The sequence below is a fragment of the Euleptes europaea genome, chromosome 7 (assembly GCF_029931775.1).
Source record: "Euleptes europaea isolate rEulEur1 chromosome 7, rEulEur1.hap1, whole genome shotgun sequence".
Lineage (NCBI taxonomy): Eukaryota > Metazoa > Chordata > Lepidosauria > Squamata > Sphaerodactylidae > Euleptes > Euleptes europaea.
In genome coordinates this window covers 88699988-88718708 of record NC_079318.1, presented here as the reverse complement: position 1 = coordinate 88718708, position 18721 = coordinate 88699988, and the positions used below count along the sequence as shown (strand labels likewise).

General features: G+C 49.2%; 1 protein-coding gene across 2 annotated transcripts in view; it reads left to right on the top strand.

Annotated features, from left to right (window-relative positions):
* The window catches only part of RTN3 (reticulon 3), a 50909-nt gene extending 36507 nt beyond the window's left edge, over positions 1-14402 (top strand). For both annotated transcript variants that reach the window (XM_056852549.1, XM_056852548.1), the window contains exons 4-9: positions 5462-5669; positions 6941-7079; positions 8796-8865; positions 9886-9932; positions 11224-11282; positions 14351-14402. In XM_056852549.1, the coding sequence (XP_056708527.1) occupies positions 5462-5669; positions 6941-7079; positions 8796-8865; positions 9886-9932; positions 11224-11282; positions 14351-14396 (569 nt within the window). In that variant the 3' untranslated portion in view covers positions 14397-14402. The remainder of the gene's footprint in view (positions 1-5461; positions 5670-6940; positions 7080-8795; positions 8866-9885; positions 9933-11223; positions 11283-14350) is intronic.
* The last annotated feature ends 4319 nt before the right edge of the window (positions 14403-18721 follow it).

Below are 18721 nucleotides of genomic sequence, written 5' to 3'. Positions count from 1 at the left end.
CCATATTCGCTAGAGCCTCCTTTCTTTGGGTTAAAAAGATCCTTCAACTAATTCCACCCGATCAGCAGAGAGTAATTGGGGGCTTAGAGAGGGTACAAGCTGCAATTACCCTAATGGCAGACGCTTCCCTAGACACTATGTCTTTTACTGCACGTTCCATGGCATCCATGACTCAGGTTCGGCGGGCCTTTTGGCTCAGGGCCTGGCCTGCAGACTTTAAGGCTAAGACAAATTTGATGGCCTATCCTATCCAGGAGGGCCGTCTCTTTGGAGACAGATTACAAAAAATTTTAATAGAAACTAAAGATAAGAAACATGTTATGCCAAAACAGTTCAAGAAAGACCCTAGAGTACCAGGGTTTCAGTCCTTTCGGTCTCCCAGATCACAAACCAAGCCTCGCTTCGATTTCAGGAGAGGTTCCTGGGGTTCCTCCCGTCCCTTTCGTAGGGGGGGTAGATTCTCCAAAAGTCAGAATCAACAGTCTCGTGCCGAAAGAGGGGATAAATTTCCAAAATCTAATCCCCAGTGACGCCAATCTAATACCAGTGGGGGGGAGGCTTCTGTTCTTCAGTTCCAGGTGGGCAACCTCGAAGCCGGATCGATGGGTCTCTCAGGTCATATCCTCGGGATACCTTCTGGAATTCACCTCCCTCCCGAAGGATCGTTTTATTCGGTCTCCAGTTCCCATCAACACGGAGAAGTTCAACAGAACTGTAAGAGCTATCCAGCACCTTCTTTCTATCCAGGCTATAGAACAGGTCCCCACTCCCGAGAAGGGCCTGGGAGTATATTCCTTCTTTTTCACAGTCCCAAAAAAGAACGGGGACTGGAGAGCCATCCTAGATTTAAAGTACTTGAACAGACGGATGGCTCGGAAACATTTCCGCATGGAAACGGTAAAATCTATTGTGGAATCCCTACTCCCAGGTACCTTCATGACAGCTGTGGACCTGACCGAGGCCTACCTGCACGTGCCCATTCACTCCTCCCACAGACGCTTCCTGCGGTTCACCTTCGCCCAGAACCATTATCAATTCAGAGCCCTGCCCTTTGGTTTAGGTCCCGCCCCCAGAGTCTTCTCCAAAATTTTAGTTACACTCATTGCCAGGCTCAGACAGGAGGGTATCCAGGTACATCCGTACCTGGACGACATCCTGATCTGTGCACGTTCAGAAGCTCAGTCCAGACAGCACACAGCCAGAGTAATCCAGGTCCTTCAGGATCACGGGTTTCTCATAAATTTTCCCAAAAGTTCTCTATCCCCCTCACAAACAATGACGCATCTGGGAGTTCGTATCGATTCTTCCCGCAATGCAATCTCTCTTTCCCAGGAACGCATTCTAAAATTGAAACATGCCGCACTCTCTGCAGCCAGAGCCAAGAAGGCCAAACTTATGTTCCTAGCCCATCTTCTTGGACTAATGATCTCATGTACAGGGATCGTCCCGTGGGCGCGTTTCCACTCCAGACCCTTGCAATGGCAAATTCGTCCGTACCAGAAGGACATAGCCATGAAGAGAGACAGAACAATCCCTCTCTCCCTGGAAACACGCAGCAGTCTCATGTGGTGGTCAGATCAGGGGAACCTATCCAAAACCACCCCTTATATTCACAAGGACCCCATTCAGATAGTTACAGATGCCAGTATGCAGGGTTGGGGAGCCACCCTGTTGTCTCACTCAACCCAGAGCAAATGGTCCAAAGGGGAAGCCTCCTTACACATCAATATTCTGGAACTAAGGGCTGTAAAGTTAGCTCTCATGACCTTCGCCCCCCTCATCAGAGGTCAACATGTCTTAATTCGGACCGACAATATTGCCACGAAAGCCTATCTAAACAAACAGGGAGGCTCTCGATCCTCCTCCCTTCATCGGGAGGCAGTTCAAATTTTTTCCTGGGCACAAACAAACGTCAAATCCATTCGGGCGGAGCACATCAGGGGTGTGCTGAACCTTCAAGCGGACAGCCTAAGCAGGCAGTTCGCAGACGAAGGGGAATGGTCCTTAGACCAAGCGGCCTTCTCGCAGGTTACTACTATCTTCGGAGAACCTCTGGTAGACTTATTCGCTACCGCAGAAAACTGCAAGGTAAGCAGGTTCTTCACCAGATTCTACCATCCAGCAGCCGAAGGCGTAGACGCCCTTCTAAGTCCTTGGCCTCAGGGCCTGCTCTATGCCTTTCCCCCCCTTCCCATTCTTCCCAAGGTCCTGAGGAAAGTCAGGCAGGAGCATGCCCAGGTTATCTTAATAGCCCCCTTCTGGCCTCGACGTCCTTGGTTTGCCACCCTGCGTCAAATGTCTGTTCAGAAACCATGGCCAATTCCGACTCAATGGGGCACGTTGCGCCAAGGTCCACTGGTACATGCAGACCCCCAGTGGTTCTCTTTGACCGCCTGGCGCTTGAGAGGGGACACCTTTTAGAGAAAGGGTACTCTAAGGACGTGGTAGACACCATAATTGAAGCACGTAAGCCCTCAACAAGGCGCATTTATAACACCTCTTGGAAAGCCTTCGTTCGTTGGGCCAAGCGTAAAAAAGTGGATCCTCTGCAACCAGAGGTTCAACACATTCTTGAATTTTTACAGGAAGGTCTTAGGCTCAAGCTCTCTGCTTCCACCCTAAGAAGACAAATAGCGGCCATTTCCACTGTTATCCCTGTGCTAGAGGGTGTTCCCACAGCAAGGCACCAGCACATTCTCGCCTTTTTAAAAGGAGTCAGTCAAACACAACCTCCTGTTGCTCATAGATTCCCTTCCTGGAGTCTCAATTTGGTACTCAATGCCCTTACCAAGGCCCCGTTTGAACCGCTAAGATCGGTCCACGTTAAATTTCTTCGCATGAAGGTTCTGTTTTTAGTTTCTATTACGTCTGCCAGAAGGGTATCAGAGATCAGAGCCCTTTCAATTCGCAAGGGTCTATGCACCTTCCATAAGGATAAGGTGGTCTTAATTCCAGATCCTACCTTCTCTCCTAAGGTTAATTCCCAGTTTCATAGGAGACAGGAAATAAACCTCCCTTCCTTTTGCCCTAACCCATCAAATTCTGTAGAAAGATCCTGGCATAAGTTAGATGTGCGTAGGGCTCTTCACATTTATATTGAAAGAACACAGCAATTCCGTTTATCAGACTTCTTGTTTATTGGAATTAGCAATCCAAGGAAGGGAATGCGGATGTCGGCTTCGGCTATCAGCAGAACCCTTAGACTTTGCATTGTTCAGGCCTACAAGGCCTCTGGGATCTCTGTTCCTGAAGGTATTACAGCGCACTCTTTACGTAGCGCGGCTACCTCAGCGGCCTTTGACCATCAAGCCCCAGTTGAGGAGATTTGCAGGGCCGCTACCTGGTCGTCAGTTTCTACGTTTGTAAAGCACTATAAGATAAACACATGGTCCTCGGCCCAAGCTGCCTTTGGTCGTAGGGTCTTGCAGCATGTAGTGGAATAGAGTGCCTTCCCTCCCATTTCAGAGCTCCTGGAGGTCCCGCTAATCCAAGACGCTGGAGCCTCAGTAGGAGAACGGAGCATTGTTTACTCACCGTGAATGCTCCTTCTCTTCTGAGGCGAAGGCGTCTTGCCCGCCCGGCACAGTTGATTTTTGGTTTTCATCGTTATGTGTGTTGGTCATGTGTTGTTATCAAGGAGCTTCGTTCGTTCCTGTCTGTTGGTAGCTTTGCAAGTTTGAACTGAGATATTGCAGGCTATTTCCCGCCAACGGGCAGACAGGAAGTTCAAGATCTTAGTCCTGCCTACCCGGATGATGCAAGGAAATAACCCGCTAATCCAAGACGCCTTCGCCTCAGAAGAGAAGGAGCATTCACGGTGAGTAAACAATGCTCCGTTTGTCCTTGGCTTGGGACGACAGCGCCCTCTTTCTCGAGACGGCTAGGTATCGCACACAAACCTCACAGCCCGGTGCAGGTTGCTTGCGTTCTTTTGGCGTGGCAGGTGGGTAATAGGCTATCAGGAGAGGGGCAGTGGCAGTGTGGGGAGGAGCTAATAAAAGCCTCTCTGTGATTTCTTGAGCCTCGTTGGAATCTGTATAGAAATGGTTGCCCCGCTTGCATGGCAGCGGGTGACAGGTGTAGCAGGCCCGATTTCAAGTACTTGAAGGGCTGTCATATAGAGGATGGAGCCGAGTTGTTTTCTGTTTCCCCAGAAGGTCGGACCAGAACCAACGGGTTGAAATTAAATCAGAAGAGTTTCCGTGTAGACATTAGGGAGAATTTTCTAACAGTGAGAGCGGTTCCTCAGTGGAACAGGCTTCCTCGGGAGGTGGTGAGCTCTCCTTCCGTGGAGGTTTTTAAGCAGAGGCTAGATGGCCATCTGTCAGCAATGCTGATTCTATTACCTGAGGCAGATCATGAGAGGGAGGGCATCTTGGCCATCTTCTGGGCATGGAGAAGTGGGTCACTGTGTGTGTGTGGGGGGGGAGATAGTTTGGAATTTCCTGCATTGTGCAGGGGGTTGGACTAGATGACCTTGGTGGCCCCTTCCAACTCTGTGATTCTGTGATTCTACATTCAAGGGGAGGGGCTGCCGCTCAGTTGTAGAGCATCTGCTTGACATGCTGAGGATCCCATGATCAGACTCCAGCATCTCCGCCTGAGGAACAGGCAGCAGAGGATGTGAACTCTGCCTGAGACCCTGGAGAGCTGCTGCCAGTCTGGGTAGATAATACTGACCTTGTTTGACCAGTGGTCTGAGCAATAGGCATCTTCATGGGTGTATTTTATTGTGGTGGTAGTAAAAATATTATGTTTTCTATATTATTGGGGGCGGGGGTAGTAAAATATGATGTCCCCACCCAGGTAGTCTGAAGTGGTACGATGTAGACACCTCCCATTTTATTTTGTGTAATGTATAGGATAGTCTCCTTGTCTTGGCGCCAAGGAACCATCCCTTTTCAAGCACAGGAGAAAATTCCAAAGAATAGGGCACGGGGTTTCTTCATCCTCCCTTTGCCTGTCACAAAAGCTGACTCACTGGCATTAGATCACGATGGGTAGCCGTGTCACTAGCAATAAAAAAGAGCAAGAGTCCAGTAGCACCTTAAAGACTTAATAAAATTTCTGGCAGGGTATGAGCTTTCGTGAGCCACAGCTCACCTCTTCAGATATCTGAAGAAGTGAGCTGTGGCTCACGGAAGCTCATACCCTGCCAGAAATTTTGTTAGTCTTTAAGGTACTACTGGACTCTTGCTCTTTTTCTATCACTGGCATTAGTGATTTTGTGTTTATTCCGGAGCAAAGGCATGGTCTTCTGTGTTGCGAGGGAAATGAGTCACCCAGAAAGGTTTCCTCTGCCGGGAGGGAAAAAGCTCAGTTTGGCTTTGGACGTCTGCAGAACGCTCATCGGTGTTTGGTAGGCATCCTATCAGCCGTGCAGATCTTCCACCGTGTCGCATTTCATACACTTTCCTGCGACTGCTCACAGGCCCTCCCATTTGTTCTTCCTCTCTGGCAGTGCGCGATCTGGTCTTCTGGCGGGACGTGAAGAAGACGGGCCTGGTCTTCAGCACCACCCTGATCCTGCTGCTCTCCTTGGCCGCCTTCAGCGTCATCAGCGTCGTCTCGTACCTCATCCTGGCGCTCCTCTCCGTCACCATCAGCTTCCGGGTCTACAAGTCCGTCATCCAGGCCGTACAGAAGTCCGAAGAGGGGCATCCATTCAAGTGAGTGGGCTCCGGTCGGCAGTGGGAACTGTGCCGGAACTGTGAGCGGCATTCCTGCCTCACGGGCCGCTGAGGCATCTCTCGTCCCTGGTTCCCCTTTCTGTAAACTGGGCTTTCTCATCTGAAAGCCCTCGTGAATTCCCCAACATGGTGTTAACCCATAGAACCAAATGCCACAAGATGGAATGAAGGCCACTAGCTAAGACGGCTCTTAAAAAAAAATTATAATGAGGGTACAGAAAAGAAATTGGGAAGGGAAAGTGGGGGAAATGGGGGAAGAGGGAAAGTAACATTTCAACACAGATCCATGCTCAATGCAATAAGTCTGTATATTCACATCCTCAACATAAATCTCATATATTAGATTCAGTCCTTAATTCTATTCAGGTTTGGTCATATAAACGCATCTCATCTAAGCCTTAGTAGTCGAACATTTATAGAAATCTATCCTAAACTCATTCATGTCTTATATTCAATTCAAATAAATACATTTGAGTTGAATATTCCTTTTTATATGCCAATAAAGGCTTGTGTTGTGTTGTGTTGTATGTTCAATTCAGTCAAATCTTTGACCTAAGACGGCTCTTAAACAGATTTAAGAGGCCGGATGTGTCAACAGCCGTTAGTCATGATAGCTAAATGGAGCCTCCATGTTCGTTATTGGGAAGCCTGGGTGCAAAACTCTACCCATATTGTCCTGAAGCTCACTGGGTGACTGTAGGGCCATCACTTTAACTCAGATGAGCCTACCTCTCAGGGTTGTTTTGAGGGCGCAGTAGGAAGATGACCGTGTATATGCCACCTTGATCTCTGTGGAAGAGGGGCAAAAGAAACATGTGATGAGTACTGGTTTTTTTAAAATACGCTTCAGTGCTCTTCTGCTTGACCCCCATTCTGTCAGCATCCTTCTCACCTTGGCTTTTCTGGAAGCCAGTCAACAGCAGTCTGTGGATCAAGGACTAAAGACCATCACTGTGGTCCAGCCCACAGAAGGGGGGGGCCGTGGCTCAGTGGTAGAGCATCTTCTTGGCATGTAGAAGGTCCCCAGGTTCAGTCTCCGGCATCTCCAGTTAAAGGGACTAGGCGAGTAGGTGATGTGAAAGACCTCTACCTGAGACCCTGGAGAGCCGCTGCCAGTCTGAGTAGACAATTCTGACTTGGATGGACCAAGGGTCTGATTCAGTATAAGGCAGCTTCATGTGTACAGCCCTGTTGGCTTCATGCAGTCTGATGGCTCAGTTTTTAAACAGTACTGTTCCCCCCCTTCCCAGAACCTACCTAGATGTGGACGTCGCACTCTCCTCAGAGACTTTCCACAACTACATGAGCGCCGCCATGGTGCACATCAACCATGCCCTGAAACTCGTCATGCGCCTCTTCCTGGTGGAGGACTTGGTGGATTCGCTGAAGGTCAGTGTTGGGCCGGGGCACTCTTATTAATCTAAGCAAGCGACGCAGCAGGGCCCTAAATGGCATCATGGCAAGGGAACACCTCAGTGAAAACAGCAGGCCCCTTGCCTTCCAGAGTTTCCCCACTGTTCAGAGGGTGGAAGCTGTTGTCTTATTGCTCGACAGGAAGTGCATGCGCTGAACCAGCCTGCTAGTTAAGATCATCCGCTGAGACCCTTCTTCGTTTGCATTCAGAGGTTAGGCAGGTGGTTAACCGGAGAAAAGGCCTTTTGTGTGGTGGCACCCTGGTAATAACTGCCTTGTTCCCCCTCCAGATTCAACTAGCTGCCCACATGCTTTACCTTTTTTAGGTGCCAGGGGAAATCCGTTCTGTTTACCCGGGCTTTGACTATGTGATTCAGGCAGGTCTTCTGTTGCTGATATTTTGTTGTGTTTGCTGTTGGTTCTGTTCTCTCACACACACACACACAACTTGGTATCAATAAAGAAAACTTTGACTCTCTAAAAGCTTATACCATAGAAATCTTGTTGGACTCTGTGCTGCTTGACTGAAATCTAACTTGACTTGTACAAACTGGATAGCATTAGTAACATCACCTTGTATGTTTTACTGATAAGGTAGGATGGGAAATGTTTTTAATGAATTGACCGAGCCTTACCAGGAAGCTGCTCATGGCATGCAGAAGGGCCCAGGTTCAATCCCCAGCATCTCCAGTTAAAGGGACTAGGCAAGTCGGTGATGGGAAAGACCTCTGCCTGAGACCCTGGAGAGCCAGGGGGAGGGGCCGTGGCTCAGTGGTAGAGCATCTGCTTGATTTGCAGGAGGCCCCAGGTTCAATCCCCGGTATCTCCAGTTAAAGGGACCAGGCAAGTAGGTGATGTGAAAGACCCCTGCCTGAGACCCTGGTGAGCTGCTGCCAGTCAGAGTAGACACTACTGACTTTGATGGACCAAGGGTCTGATTCAGTATAAGGCAGCTTCATGTGCATGTTTTTTGGCCTGCAGAAGGTCCCAGGTTCAAACCCCTGCATCTCCAGTTAAAGGGACCAGGCAAGTAGGTGATGTGAAAGACTTGAGACCCTGGTGAGCTGCTGCCAGTCAGAGTAGACAATACGGACTTTGATGCACCAAGGGTCTGATTCAGTATAAGGCAGCTTCATATGTTCAAGGCAGCAAGGAAGGGATGGCCAAAAGGAAAAGGGGGAAATGGAAGGCCCTGAGCAGACAGGAGAAGGATGAAGGTGGGTGAGGGATAAAAGGTGGCCGTTAATCCCCTGGAGTGAAAGGTGAGGATTGCCATTCCCAGAAGCTGCCATCCAGCTCTGCATCACTGCAGCTTTCTCGGCACCAAGTCGAGAGGTTTACAGCACTTTCCAGTCCTGGAGTGACCTGCAGTCTTGCTTTCATGTCGGCACCAAGCAGCCCCTTGCACTGCCTGGGATTCCCGCCAACAGTCCGACTCCTCTCATTGAGAGCTAACGTGGTGTGGTGGTTTGGAGCGGTGGACTCTGATCCGGAGAACCAGGTTTGATTCCCCACTCCTACACATGAAGCCTGCTGGGTGACCTTGGGCTAGTCACAGCTCTCTCTGCCCCACCTACCTCACAAGGTGTCTGTTGCAGGGAGGGGAAGGGAAGGCGATTATAAGCTTCACTGAGACTCTTTATGGTAGAGAAAAGTGGGGTATAAAAACCAACTCTTCTTCTTTGCTTGCAGCTGGCGGTCGTCATGTGGCTGATGACGTATGTCGGGGCCCTTTTTAACGGGATCACCCTCCTCATCCTCGGTAAGAGATGGCCGCCGTTTCTTTGGCCAGGTAGCCCCGCGCCAACCTGCGGTGGGCTGTTTTGGCGACGGCAATCCAGTACGGGCCTCGAAGGGCGTCAGGCAGTCACTTATTTCAGTTTCAGTCACCTTCATTGGCATGATAATAATGATAACAAGCTCGCACACATGTACTCCATCTCGCTCAGAAGGGTCTCACATACAACGATATAACAAAAACATGACTATCAAATTAAAACTCTTGTTTAAACACTGTAATAATACATTCTTCAGGACAACAGATAAGAACCACAGCCAACACCAACTAACACCAGCGCCCTTTTATTTATTGGTACCCAGTATCTATAAATTTGACTGAGTTGGTTTTATTTATTTATTTCCTTACCCCCTTGTTTTTTATTTTTAATAACAATTGTCAGAAAATCTGCCACCTGTTCGGAAGCAACAGCTGTCGTGTCCGCTAATAAAAGTGTGATGCCATCATATGTTGGATTTTTTAAGAGCATAATGTGAGGGTTAATTAGTTCTAGACATTGTTTATAATACAGGGGGCGATATAGAAGAATGTGCTCTACTGATTCTGGTTCTCTCAGCTGTCAGTTGCAAAATATTTTGTTCTGGGGAATACCCCGATATCTGCCAGAAACTATAGCTGATGGGAATGTGTTTAATCTGGCTAACCTAAAGGCTCTGCACTGGGAGGGATGGGCCAAGTTGAAGAAGTATTCAGCCATTGTTCTTTTTGGAAAAGAGAAGCCAAAAAAGGTAGGTGAGCAGATCTTATTCGCTCCGGCATTTATTATGTGCAATTCCATGTCCCAAATTCTCCCTCACACTCACTTATTTTAAGGGGTTGCTAAGAAGCCTCCCAGGGCCGTGGAGATGCTGCAATCTGCAGGAACGCCTCCGGGTTACAAACGTGTCCTTGTGCTTTGCATTTGGTCCAATCGACCCCACCCAGCGTGCCTGTCCCGGTTACCCTTGTGAAGTGTCTTGACCTGTCTTTTTTTTTTTCCCCCAGCGGAGTTGCTGGTTTTCAGCCTACCGGTTGTTTACGAGAAATACAAGGTGAATGATACTTATTTGATTTTGCTATCATAAATAACAGTGTAGAGTGTTGTCACACATAATTACACAAAAACATACCAAATAGGTCCATATTGTACACACACACACAAAAATCAAAATGCAAACGTCCAAGGAGTACTTCTTCCCAATCGCTCCAAAGATTACACTTGCTGTTAATGCATTGGTAAGTCAGAGTGGCCAGCTGCAGTACTGCAGTCCAAGCTCTGCTCACGACCTGAGTTCGATCCTGACGGGAGTCGGTTTCAGGTAGCCGGCTCAAGGTTGACTCAGCCTTCCATCTATCCAAGGTCGGTAAAATGAGTACCCAGCTTGCTAGAGGTAAAGCGTAAACAACTGGGGAAGGCACTGGCAAACCACCCCGTAAACAAAGTCTGCCTAGTATTGGTCGGGATGTGACATCACCCCATGGGTCAGGAATGACCCGGTTCTTGCACAGGGGACTCCTAAGTCCTCTTCCCAGCAAGCCCCACAAGCTCCTGGTGGCCATTCAAATGAGCATAATTCTGGCTTCACAAAAATGGTCCTAAGCACAGACAGTCATCTAGATACCCCTTCAAACATCATCTGCTAGATGGAAATATGTAGTGGAATTTAACGTGAATGTGGTCATTTGACTATTAGCTGGATATTGGTGTTTTTCGAAATGGTGGAATATCTAGATGACGGTCTGTGCTTGGGAACCAGAGGCAGAGCATCTCCTCAGAGGCTGAGCTCAGAGGCAGAGCCTCTGCTCGGCATGCAGAAGGTCCCAGGTTCAATCCCCCGGCATCTCCAGTTTAAAGGTGATGTGAAAGACCCCTCTACTGGGAATCCTGGAGAGCCTCTGCACTGCCCTGTCCTGAGTAGACAGATACTGACCTGGGTGGGGCCCAGTGGTCTGGTTCAGTGGAAGAGGCAGCTTCCTGTGCCCTGGAGGAAGGGGAGATGGTACCCAGGTATGAGCTTGACAGCTTGTGCACACCCCTTTTGCTACGATAACGTCATGCTCCTTCCTTTAAAAAAATGGGTAAAAGTCCCTCGTGCCAGCACCGGGCCATTCCTGACCCATGGGGTGCCGTCACATCCTGACGTTTCCTAGGCAGACTTTGTTTTTATGGGGTGGTTTGCCAGTACCTTCCCCAGTCATCTTACCTTTACCCCCAGCAAGCTGGGTGCTCACGGAAGCTTTCCATCTAGCCCCTCAAACTGTTTAACCCCAGATGACTCAAATCTTCTTTCTTGGGTCCCTTTTTTTTGCTCCCTCATTGGCTGTTTGTTCGTTTGCCCTCAGACCCAGATCGACCACTACGTCGGAATCGGCCGGGACCACATCAAGTCGGTGGTTACAAAGTAAGTCTCCGTAAGCCCCGAGTGTGAACTTCCTGCTAGGGCACGGGTGTCCTTCTGCGGTCTCCTGACAGCCCACATTCAAGGTTTACCGTATTTTGACCGCTGCCCTTTTTGTGCCTTCTGTAACGTCATTGAATCGTAGAGTCGGAAGGGACCTCCAGGGTTACTTCGGTAACCTTCAGTTAGATCCGCCTAATGCTCTGAGGGAGAGGCTTGCCATAGGGATGGGTACAAATTTCCCAATGTGTGTGGGATGAGCCGCTGTGAGTAAGCAGGTTGCTATAAGGAGACAGCGGCTGTGCGTGTGTGGGGGGGAGGCATTAATTGGAGTGCTCCATCTCTGCACAGAGTTCATGTTGTGTGGCCGGGCCTTAGATCCCCGTGAGAATCTTTCTAACTTCTTCTTTTAAACCCTGGGCTTCTGACTTCACTGGGACCCTTCTAACAATTTTTCAGAGCGCTCCCAGGGGTGTGCTTTGCCCTGTAGCCCTGTTTTATCGCCTTGGCCTCCAGTCTCACCGCTCTGCTGCAGAGGTGGGCAAATTACTGGTGGGGGGGGCCTACATCCGGCCCCCAGAAGCTTTCCATCTAGCCCCTCAAACTGTTTAATCCCAGATCATGCAAAGTGATGGTATCACTTTGCTCTGGTTAGACCTCACCTAGAGTATTGTGTTCAGTTTTGGGCACTGCAATTTCAGAAAAATGTAGACAAGCTGGAACGTGTCCAGAGGAGGGCAAGGAAGATGGTGAGGGTCTGGAGACCAAGTCCTGTGAGGAAAGGTTGAAGGAGCTGGGCATTTTTAGCCTGAAGAGGAGAAGACTGAGAGGGGACATGATAACCATCTTCAAGTACTTGAAGGGCTGTCATATAGAGGATGAATCCGAGTGGTTTTCTGTTGCCCCAGAAGGTCGGATCAGAACCAACGGGTTAAAATTTCTGTCTAGACATTAGGAAGAATTTTCTAACAGTTAGAGCGGTCCCTCAGTGGAACAGGCTTCCTCGGGAGGTGGTGAGCTCTCCTTCCATGGAGGTTTTTAAGAAGAGGTTAGATGGCCATCTGTCAGCAATGCTGATTCTATGACCTTAGGCAGATGATGAGAGGGAGGGCATCTTGGCCATCTTCTGGTCACTGGGGGTGTGTGGGGGAGGTAGTTGTGAATTTCCTGCATTGTGCAGGGGGTTGGACTAGATGACCCTGGTGGTCCCTTTCAACTCTATGATTCTAGGGGTGTCGAACCCATTTGTTACGAGGGCCGGATATGACATAAACGTCACTTGGTTGGGCCAGGCCATGTTTACAAAGTTTTAATGCCAGGCACCTGAGATACAAACTATAGAAGACAAAGCCAATTCATAAAAAAAAAATTTTACGTTGTTTTTTATTTAAAATACAGACATGCTTAAAACAATAACACTCTTATAGTCAATCAATCAATCATTCCTTTATTGGCATAAAAAGGCACAATACAAAAGGAATGGAAATATTAAAAGGTGCCCTTTAAAAAATAAGTTAGAAGACAGTTCAACGAATAACATTGTTTGTTGATAATACCATCTAATTACTACTCTTATAGTATTTTTTTTTTTATTTAACTGTCTTTGATCATTGACACCTCAGGACTAGAGGGGTGGCTGACTTGGCTGGGGAACCCGCAGAGGGATCGCCAGCCCATATCAGGAGAGGAGGGTAGCAGTTGGCTCATGGGCCAGATAAGGGCTCTCAAGGGGCTGGATCCTCCCCCACCCCAGGCTGCATGTTTGGCACTCCTGGCTTAACCATTGATAAGAAGCACTGGCTCTTGGAATGGCAACCCGCAAGTCCAAATGTGCTGCAAAAAGGTGGTGACATACTTCCGGGTCGGGATGTACAAGTTGGGAAACGGTGGGATGGTAGGTGGAAATCACTTGGCTGTTCATAGCCACTAACAAATGAGCAAGGGGGGCATCCCTCAGCCTCTGCCCACTTGTGAGGACACTTGGTTGGATGCTGGCTGAAAACTGAAAGAGCCAGAATCCAACTCAGAGCCTTCAAAAACGGGCAGAGATTGAGACGTAAACCACCCCCACTCCCCGGCCGAAAATTTTGTCCACCTCTGCGCTTTCAAGAAAGAAGGCAGGGCAGGGGTGGGCAATTTTTTTTGTAGCCACATCTGGCTTTATATAGCCTCCCCTGGCTTCTGAGGGCCCCCGGGGTGGTCACCAGCTCTTCCTGTTTCCTCCCTCCACTCCATTAATCCCCAAGCCCTGCAGCAGGTCAGATCCTTTGCTGCTTAACCGAACACTATAAATGTGCCCTTAGCATTTATAGAGTGATTTAGCATTGAATCAAAATTGTCACGCACACAACAAAAGGCACGGTCAAGGTTGGACTCCTGTCTGTTTTTGAGACCTGCACTTTTGGATTTCTGCTTTGAATTTGAGTGCGTTGAAAGTTGTGACGTGGCTACTTGAGCCAAACAGACTGCAGGAAGGGAGTTCAGCATCTACTGCTTGCTGCTTTTTAGCAAAAAGGCTGTCTAGGTGGTTCACAAAATAATTAAAGCAATAAAACACCATATCGTAAAACTTTGTCATCAGTCATAAACATTATGGAAGAGAGGAGATGTAAGATTAAACTCCAGTCCAGATGTCTGGAGGGATTTTTTTAGAATTCTTCACATCCTTTCAGTAAAAAGCAGGGGGAGGTGATAAGCGTCCAAGGGGGAGGCAGATTGCACTGTGTTTGGGGCAGCTACTGAGAAGGCCCTGCTTCTGGTGGATACTATTATTGCATCTGCCTTGGACGAGAGTCCACGCAAGGCCTTAAGAGTGGGAAGGTTTGCACGGAAGTAGAAACACTCAGATGTAGTGGGACACACAACCATTTAGGGCTTGTATGGTCAAAACTAGCGCCTTGAATTGTTCCTGGGAAACACATGGGCACCGAATGCAGTTGTCAGTGCATCGCACACCGTTGTGCTCTCTTCCGCTCCCTCTCAACGAAAAGGAGCCATCAGTGTTTGGGACTAACTTGTTACCCTATTGAGCAGTCTTCCTTTCTCTCTGCTTCCCCCCCCCCCTTCTGCAGGATCCAAGAGAAGGTTCCCGGAGTGGTGAAGAAAAAATCTGAATAGCCTCGCAGGGAGCCCTAGGGCCCAGCCGTTAACAAAAATGAAACGAGAAAAAGAAACACCCCCCCACCCCTTGTGTCATAGCTATAACCATTGTTACTTGTACCTATGAAGGAACATGCCGAGTCAGCTTGATGTCTGCATTCCAAGCTTACTGATTTTATTTTTTATTATCCCCCTCGCATCCCCTTTTAAAGCCTAAACACTGGGCTCAGAATACACTGGACTACACACAAACTGGCGTCAGGCGTTGGAAGTCGGGGGGGGGGGGCGGGGGACTGGCACTCTGGGTGGTCCTGCCTTGGAGCGTGTTAAAATAAGCTGCGGGAAGTGGGTGCTGTTACTTGGCTAGCGACACGTGGCTCTGCTCGGCGGGGACAGCCGGGGTGTTTGTTTTCGCATGGTGACCTGTCCGGCGGAAATAGCTGTGTGATAATGGTAGATCCCTTCTTTCTGTCTTCCCTCCCTCCCTTCCCCCCCTCCCACGAATGAAATCCGGGGGTTAGCATCAGAGCAGCATTCCGCTAAAGCTGAAGGTGTGTCCACTCGTGTCTGCCTGCCTGTGTCTCTCAGCTGTACGGTCTTTCTGGCATGGATTAATCTATAATGCGAAGCCAAGCTTAAGGGAGCTTTTCTTCCAAGCCACAGCCTGTGTTCCCCCCACCCCCGTCTACCCCACTGAAGGAAAGGGGGATTCTCCGCCCCGTCTCCCTTAATGACATCAGTTCCGCTCTTTAGTCTGGTCAGCCTTCCAGACTGTCTTCCCCCCCCCCAACCTACCCCCCCCCCCCCGGCCCAGCCTCGCCTCGCAATCCAGACAAACCAGTCCTTCGGTCTTTTCCTCCCCTGAGGTTAGTAAGGCTGCCGTTTCCCGATTTCGAAACAAAAATGTCTGTAACTGCTGTACACGTTTTTTTTTAAAGCTACTGAAAGAATACGCATGTGATTATTCCTCAGCTGCCATAAGCTTGATGCAGTCTTTAAGAGAAGTGAGGAGAGGACGTGGAGCCACAGAAACACGCGGGCTGTGGGCAAGGTGTCACTGGAAGAGCATTGAGAACTTGGCCTGGCTCAACCGCTTACCCCCGGTTAAAATCTTACCACGGCATCCCTTGCTAATGTCAAAGTAAGACAAGGAACCTCGAGTAACCTGAGCGAAAGCAGTGGGGTGCAGGGTCAGTTTGGCATCCAGCCTGACCCGGGGAACCCATCCTGTGTTGGAGGCTGGGCAAGGGGACCAGAGAGAAGCGAAATTGGCAGCTAAAACTGACAAAGATAAGCTCCCGTGACTGTGACAGTTCCCAGAGCATAAAGGGTATAGGAGGCAGCTTGTCTTGTCGCCGTTCCCTACGGGGAGTCGGCTTCCCGCACTTCGCAAAGCAACGTTTCCTTAGTCTCGTTCTTACGTTGCAACTTGCGGGTCGAGGGGGTGCCAGAATAGGCATGGGCCGAGCGTCGGAGGCAGACCTCGTGTGCACAAACGTGGACGTTGCAGTCGTTTTGAAAACCGCGCAGGCACACGCTGCCTCTTGGCACGCTTGCTTCGCGGCAAGTTGCTCAGCGTGAGCATCCAGTCAGAGCAGCAGAGGCCCACAGTCCACGCCCTCGCGGTTGGCGAGTCAGAGAGCCAGCAACGGCCGTTATCGTTCCAGCAGTTGGCATCAGTGTCCAGACACTCGAGGGGGGAGTGTATCTTGGAGAGGCGCACCTGTGTCCGAATTATGTGCTTCTTGCTCACAAACACACACCCCTCCTCCCACTTCCCCTCTGGTAGCCCATGGAGGAAGTTTGCACTGCCTCGTTCCAAATCTCCCCCCCCCCCCAGCCCTTCCAAGGAGCTCTTACCTCTGCACTGGAAGCCCTTCGGCTCACCTCTTTCCATCTCTTCTGTTATTGCTGTGTTTGAATACCATGAACAGACCTCTTTGTGCCGGGCGGGCTTTTTTTTTTTTTAATACAAAAAAAATGTACGTAAATGGAGGAAAAAAATGACAGAAACCTTTACTAACTCAGCTCTTGCATTTGTGTGCGTGTTTGTACTGTGCGTGCAGCGGTAAATTTAAAAAAAAGGAGAAAAGGCCGGTGGCACCAAGGGAACAAGAGACCTGGCTGCAGTTTCAAGAGAAGTAAATAAGAGAAATGGAATTTGATGTGGTATTAATAAAAGAGCACAAAGTACAAATTCCATACCTTTGTCTCGTGTGGGGTTTTTTTATATATCTTTTGCTGACCAAAATCAAGGAGAGGAGAATCTGGTAGCCAGCCCTTTTTGCGAGGTTATTTAAAGGTTGGTCAGTTGTTGAGGTGACCACTCAAGATGGGGGTGGATCGGCCTGCCCTTCTCCCTCTGATGCAGTAGCTAAAAAGGCAAATGCGATCTTAGAATCATAGAGTTGGAAAGGGACCACCAGAGTCAGCTAGTCCAACCTCCTGCACAATGCAGGAAATTAACACCTACCTCCCCCACACACACAGCCCCAGTGACACCTACTCCATGCCCAGAAGATGCCCAAGATCTTGGGCTGTATCAACAGACGTGTAGTGTCCAGATCACGCGAAGTGATGGTATCACTTTACTTCTTTCTGGTCAGACCTCACCTAGAGTACTGTGTTCAGTTTTGGGCACCGCAATTTAAGAATGATGTAGACAAGCTGGAATGTGTCCAGAGGAGGGCAAGGAAAATGGTGAGGGGTCTGGAGACCAAGTCCTGTGAGGAAAGGTTGAAGGAGCTGGGCATGTTTAGCCTGAAGAGAAGACTGAGAGGGGACATGATAACCATCTTCAAGTACTTGAAGGGCTATCATATAGAGGATGATGCCAAGTTGTTTTCTGTTGCCCTAGAAGGTCGGACCAGAACAGACGGGTTGAAATTAAAAGAGTTTCTGTAGACATTAGGAACAATTTTCTAACAGAGCGGTTCCTCAGTGGAACAGACTTCCACAGGAGGTGGTGAGCTCTCCTTCCCTGGACGTTTTTAAGCAGAGGCTAGATGGCCACCTGTCAGCAATGCTGATTCTATGACCGTAGGCAGATGATGAGAGAGAGGGCATCTTGGCCATCTTCTGGGCATGGAGTAGGGGTGACTGGGTGTGTGTGGGGAGTTAGTTGTGAATTTCCTGGATTGTGCAGGGGGTTGGACTAGATGGTGGTCCCTTCCAACTCTTTGATTCTATGTTTCTTACACTATAGGAGAATAGTAGAGGTGGAGAGGGGGGAATTCCATCCCCCTCCATTGCTGAGCTGGTGTGAGTCCAGATTCAACCACTCACCTTGGAGCCCAGCAGCGGTGGTTTCTGGGAGCTGCTCCGAGCCCAGAATGGTTCCCGGCATCCACTGCCATTGCGGAAAGACTCCAGGGTTTTGTTGCATCTGCTGCCAGGCTCAGCCACAGCAGCAAAGTAAGTGTGTTGTTTGCGCATGCGCAGATAACACTTTTTCAATTTATTTTGATTTTGGGGGAAATGTCAACATTTCAGATTTTTCTGCAAACCTGGGAGTCCCCCACATTTGCAGAAAAGTCTTTTTAGCATCTGGGTGGCCCCAGTCCATGGATTTGGGTATCTGCTGATGGGAGCCCCACATCGCTGTTGATATATAGATACCTGGCAGAATGCTGCCTTCTAAAGGAGCCATGAATGCCTTATTTAAGCCCTCGAATTGGAAAGAGCCTCCTTGGCTTTCTAATGCAACATGCATGCTCCATGCAGGAGATCCAGAGCCTCCTGGCCAGACAATAATCCAGCGTCTGCTTCAAGGCCTCCAGCAAAGGAGAACTCTTCAACCGCAAGATAATTGGTTCCGTTGTTGATCTGCTCTTACCCTCAGGAAGCTTTTACTAATGTACAACCGAAATGTTCTGACCTGTAGCCTAAGCCCATTAAATGTAGTCTCGCCTTTGGCAGTAGCCAAAAAACAAGCCTTTTGCCTCTTCTGCCTGAACGCCCTGTGGGTAGTTGAAGAGTGCCATCGCGTCACCCCGTCCGCCTCCCTTTGCAGGACTTGTTCTTCAGACCAGCTGCTCTCTTGACTTCTTCTGCACTCATCCCAGTTTTTCTGAACTAAAGCAGGGGTCCCACGCCGAGTCACAGGTCTCCTGATTTGGGGGGGGGGGTATCTGAAGAGCCTAACCTGGCTCCAGGAATGGCACAGCGCTGTTCAGCTGATAAGGGTTTCTTAGCAAGCAGTGCCTCATATAGTGGAATTAAAGCATCTTCCTGACATACAGTTGGCTTGCCAGGGGGATGATCACTGGAGTCAGACCCAATATTTCACTTAAAGGTAAAGATTGTCCCCCGTGCAAGCACCGGGTCATTCCTGACCCATGGGG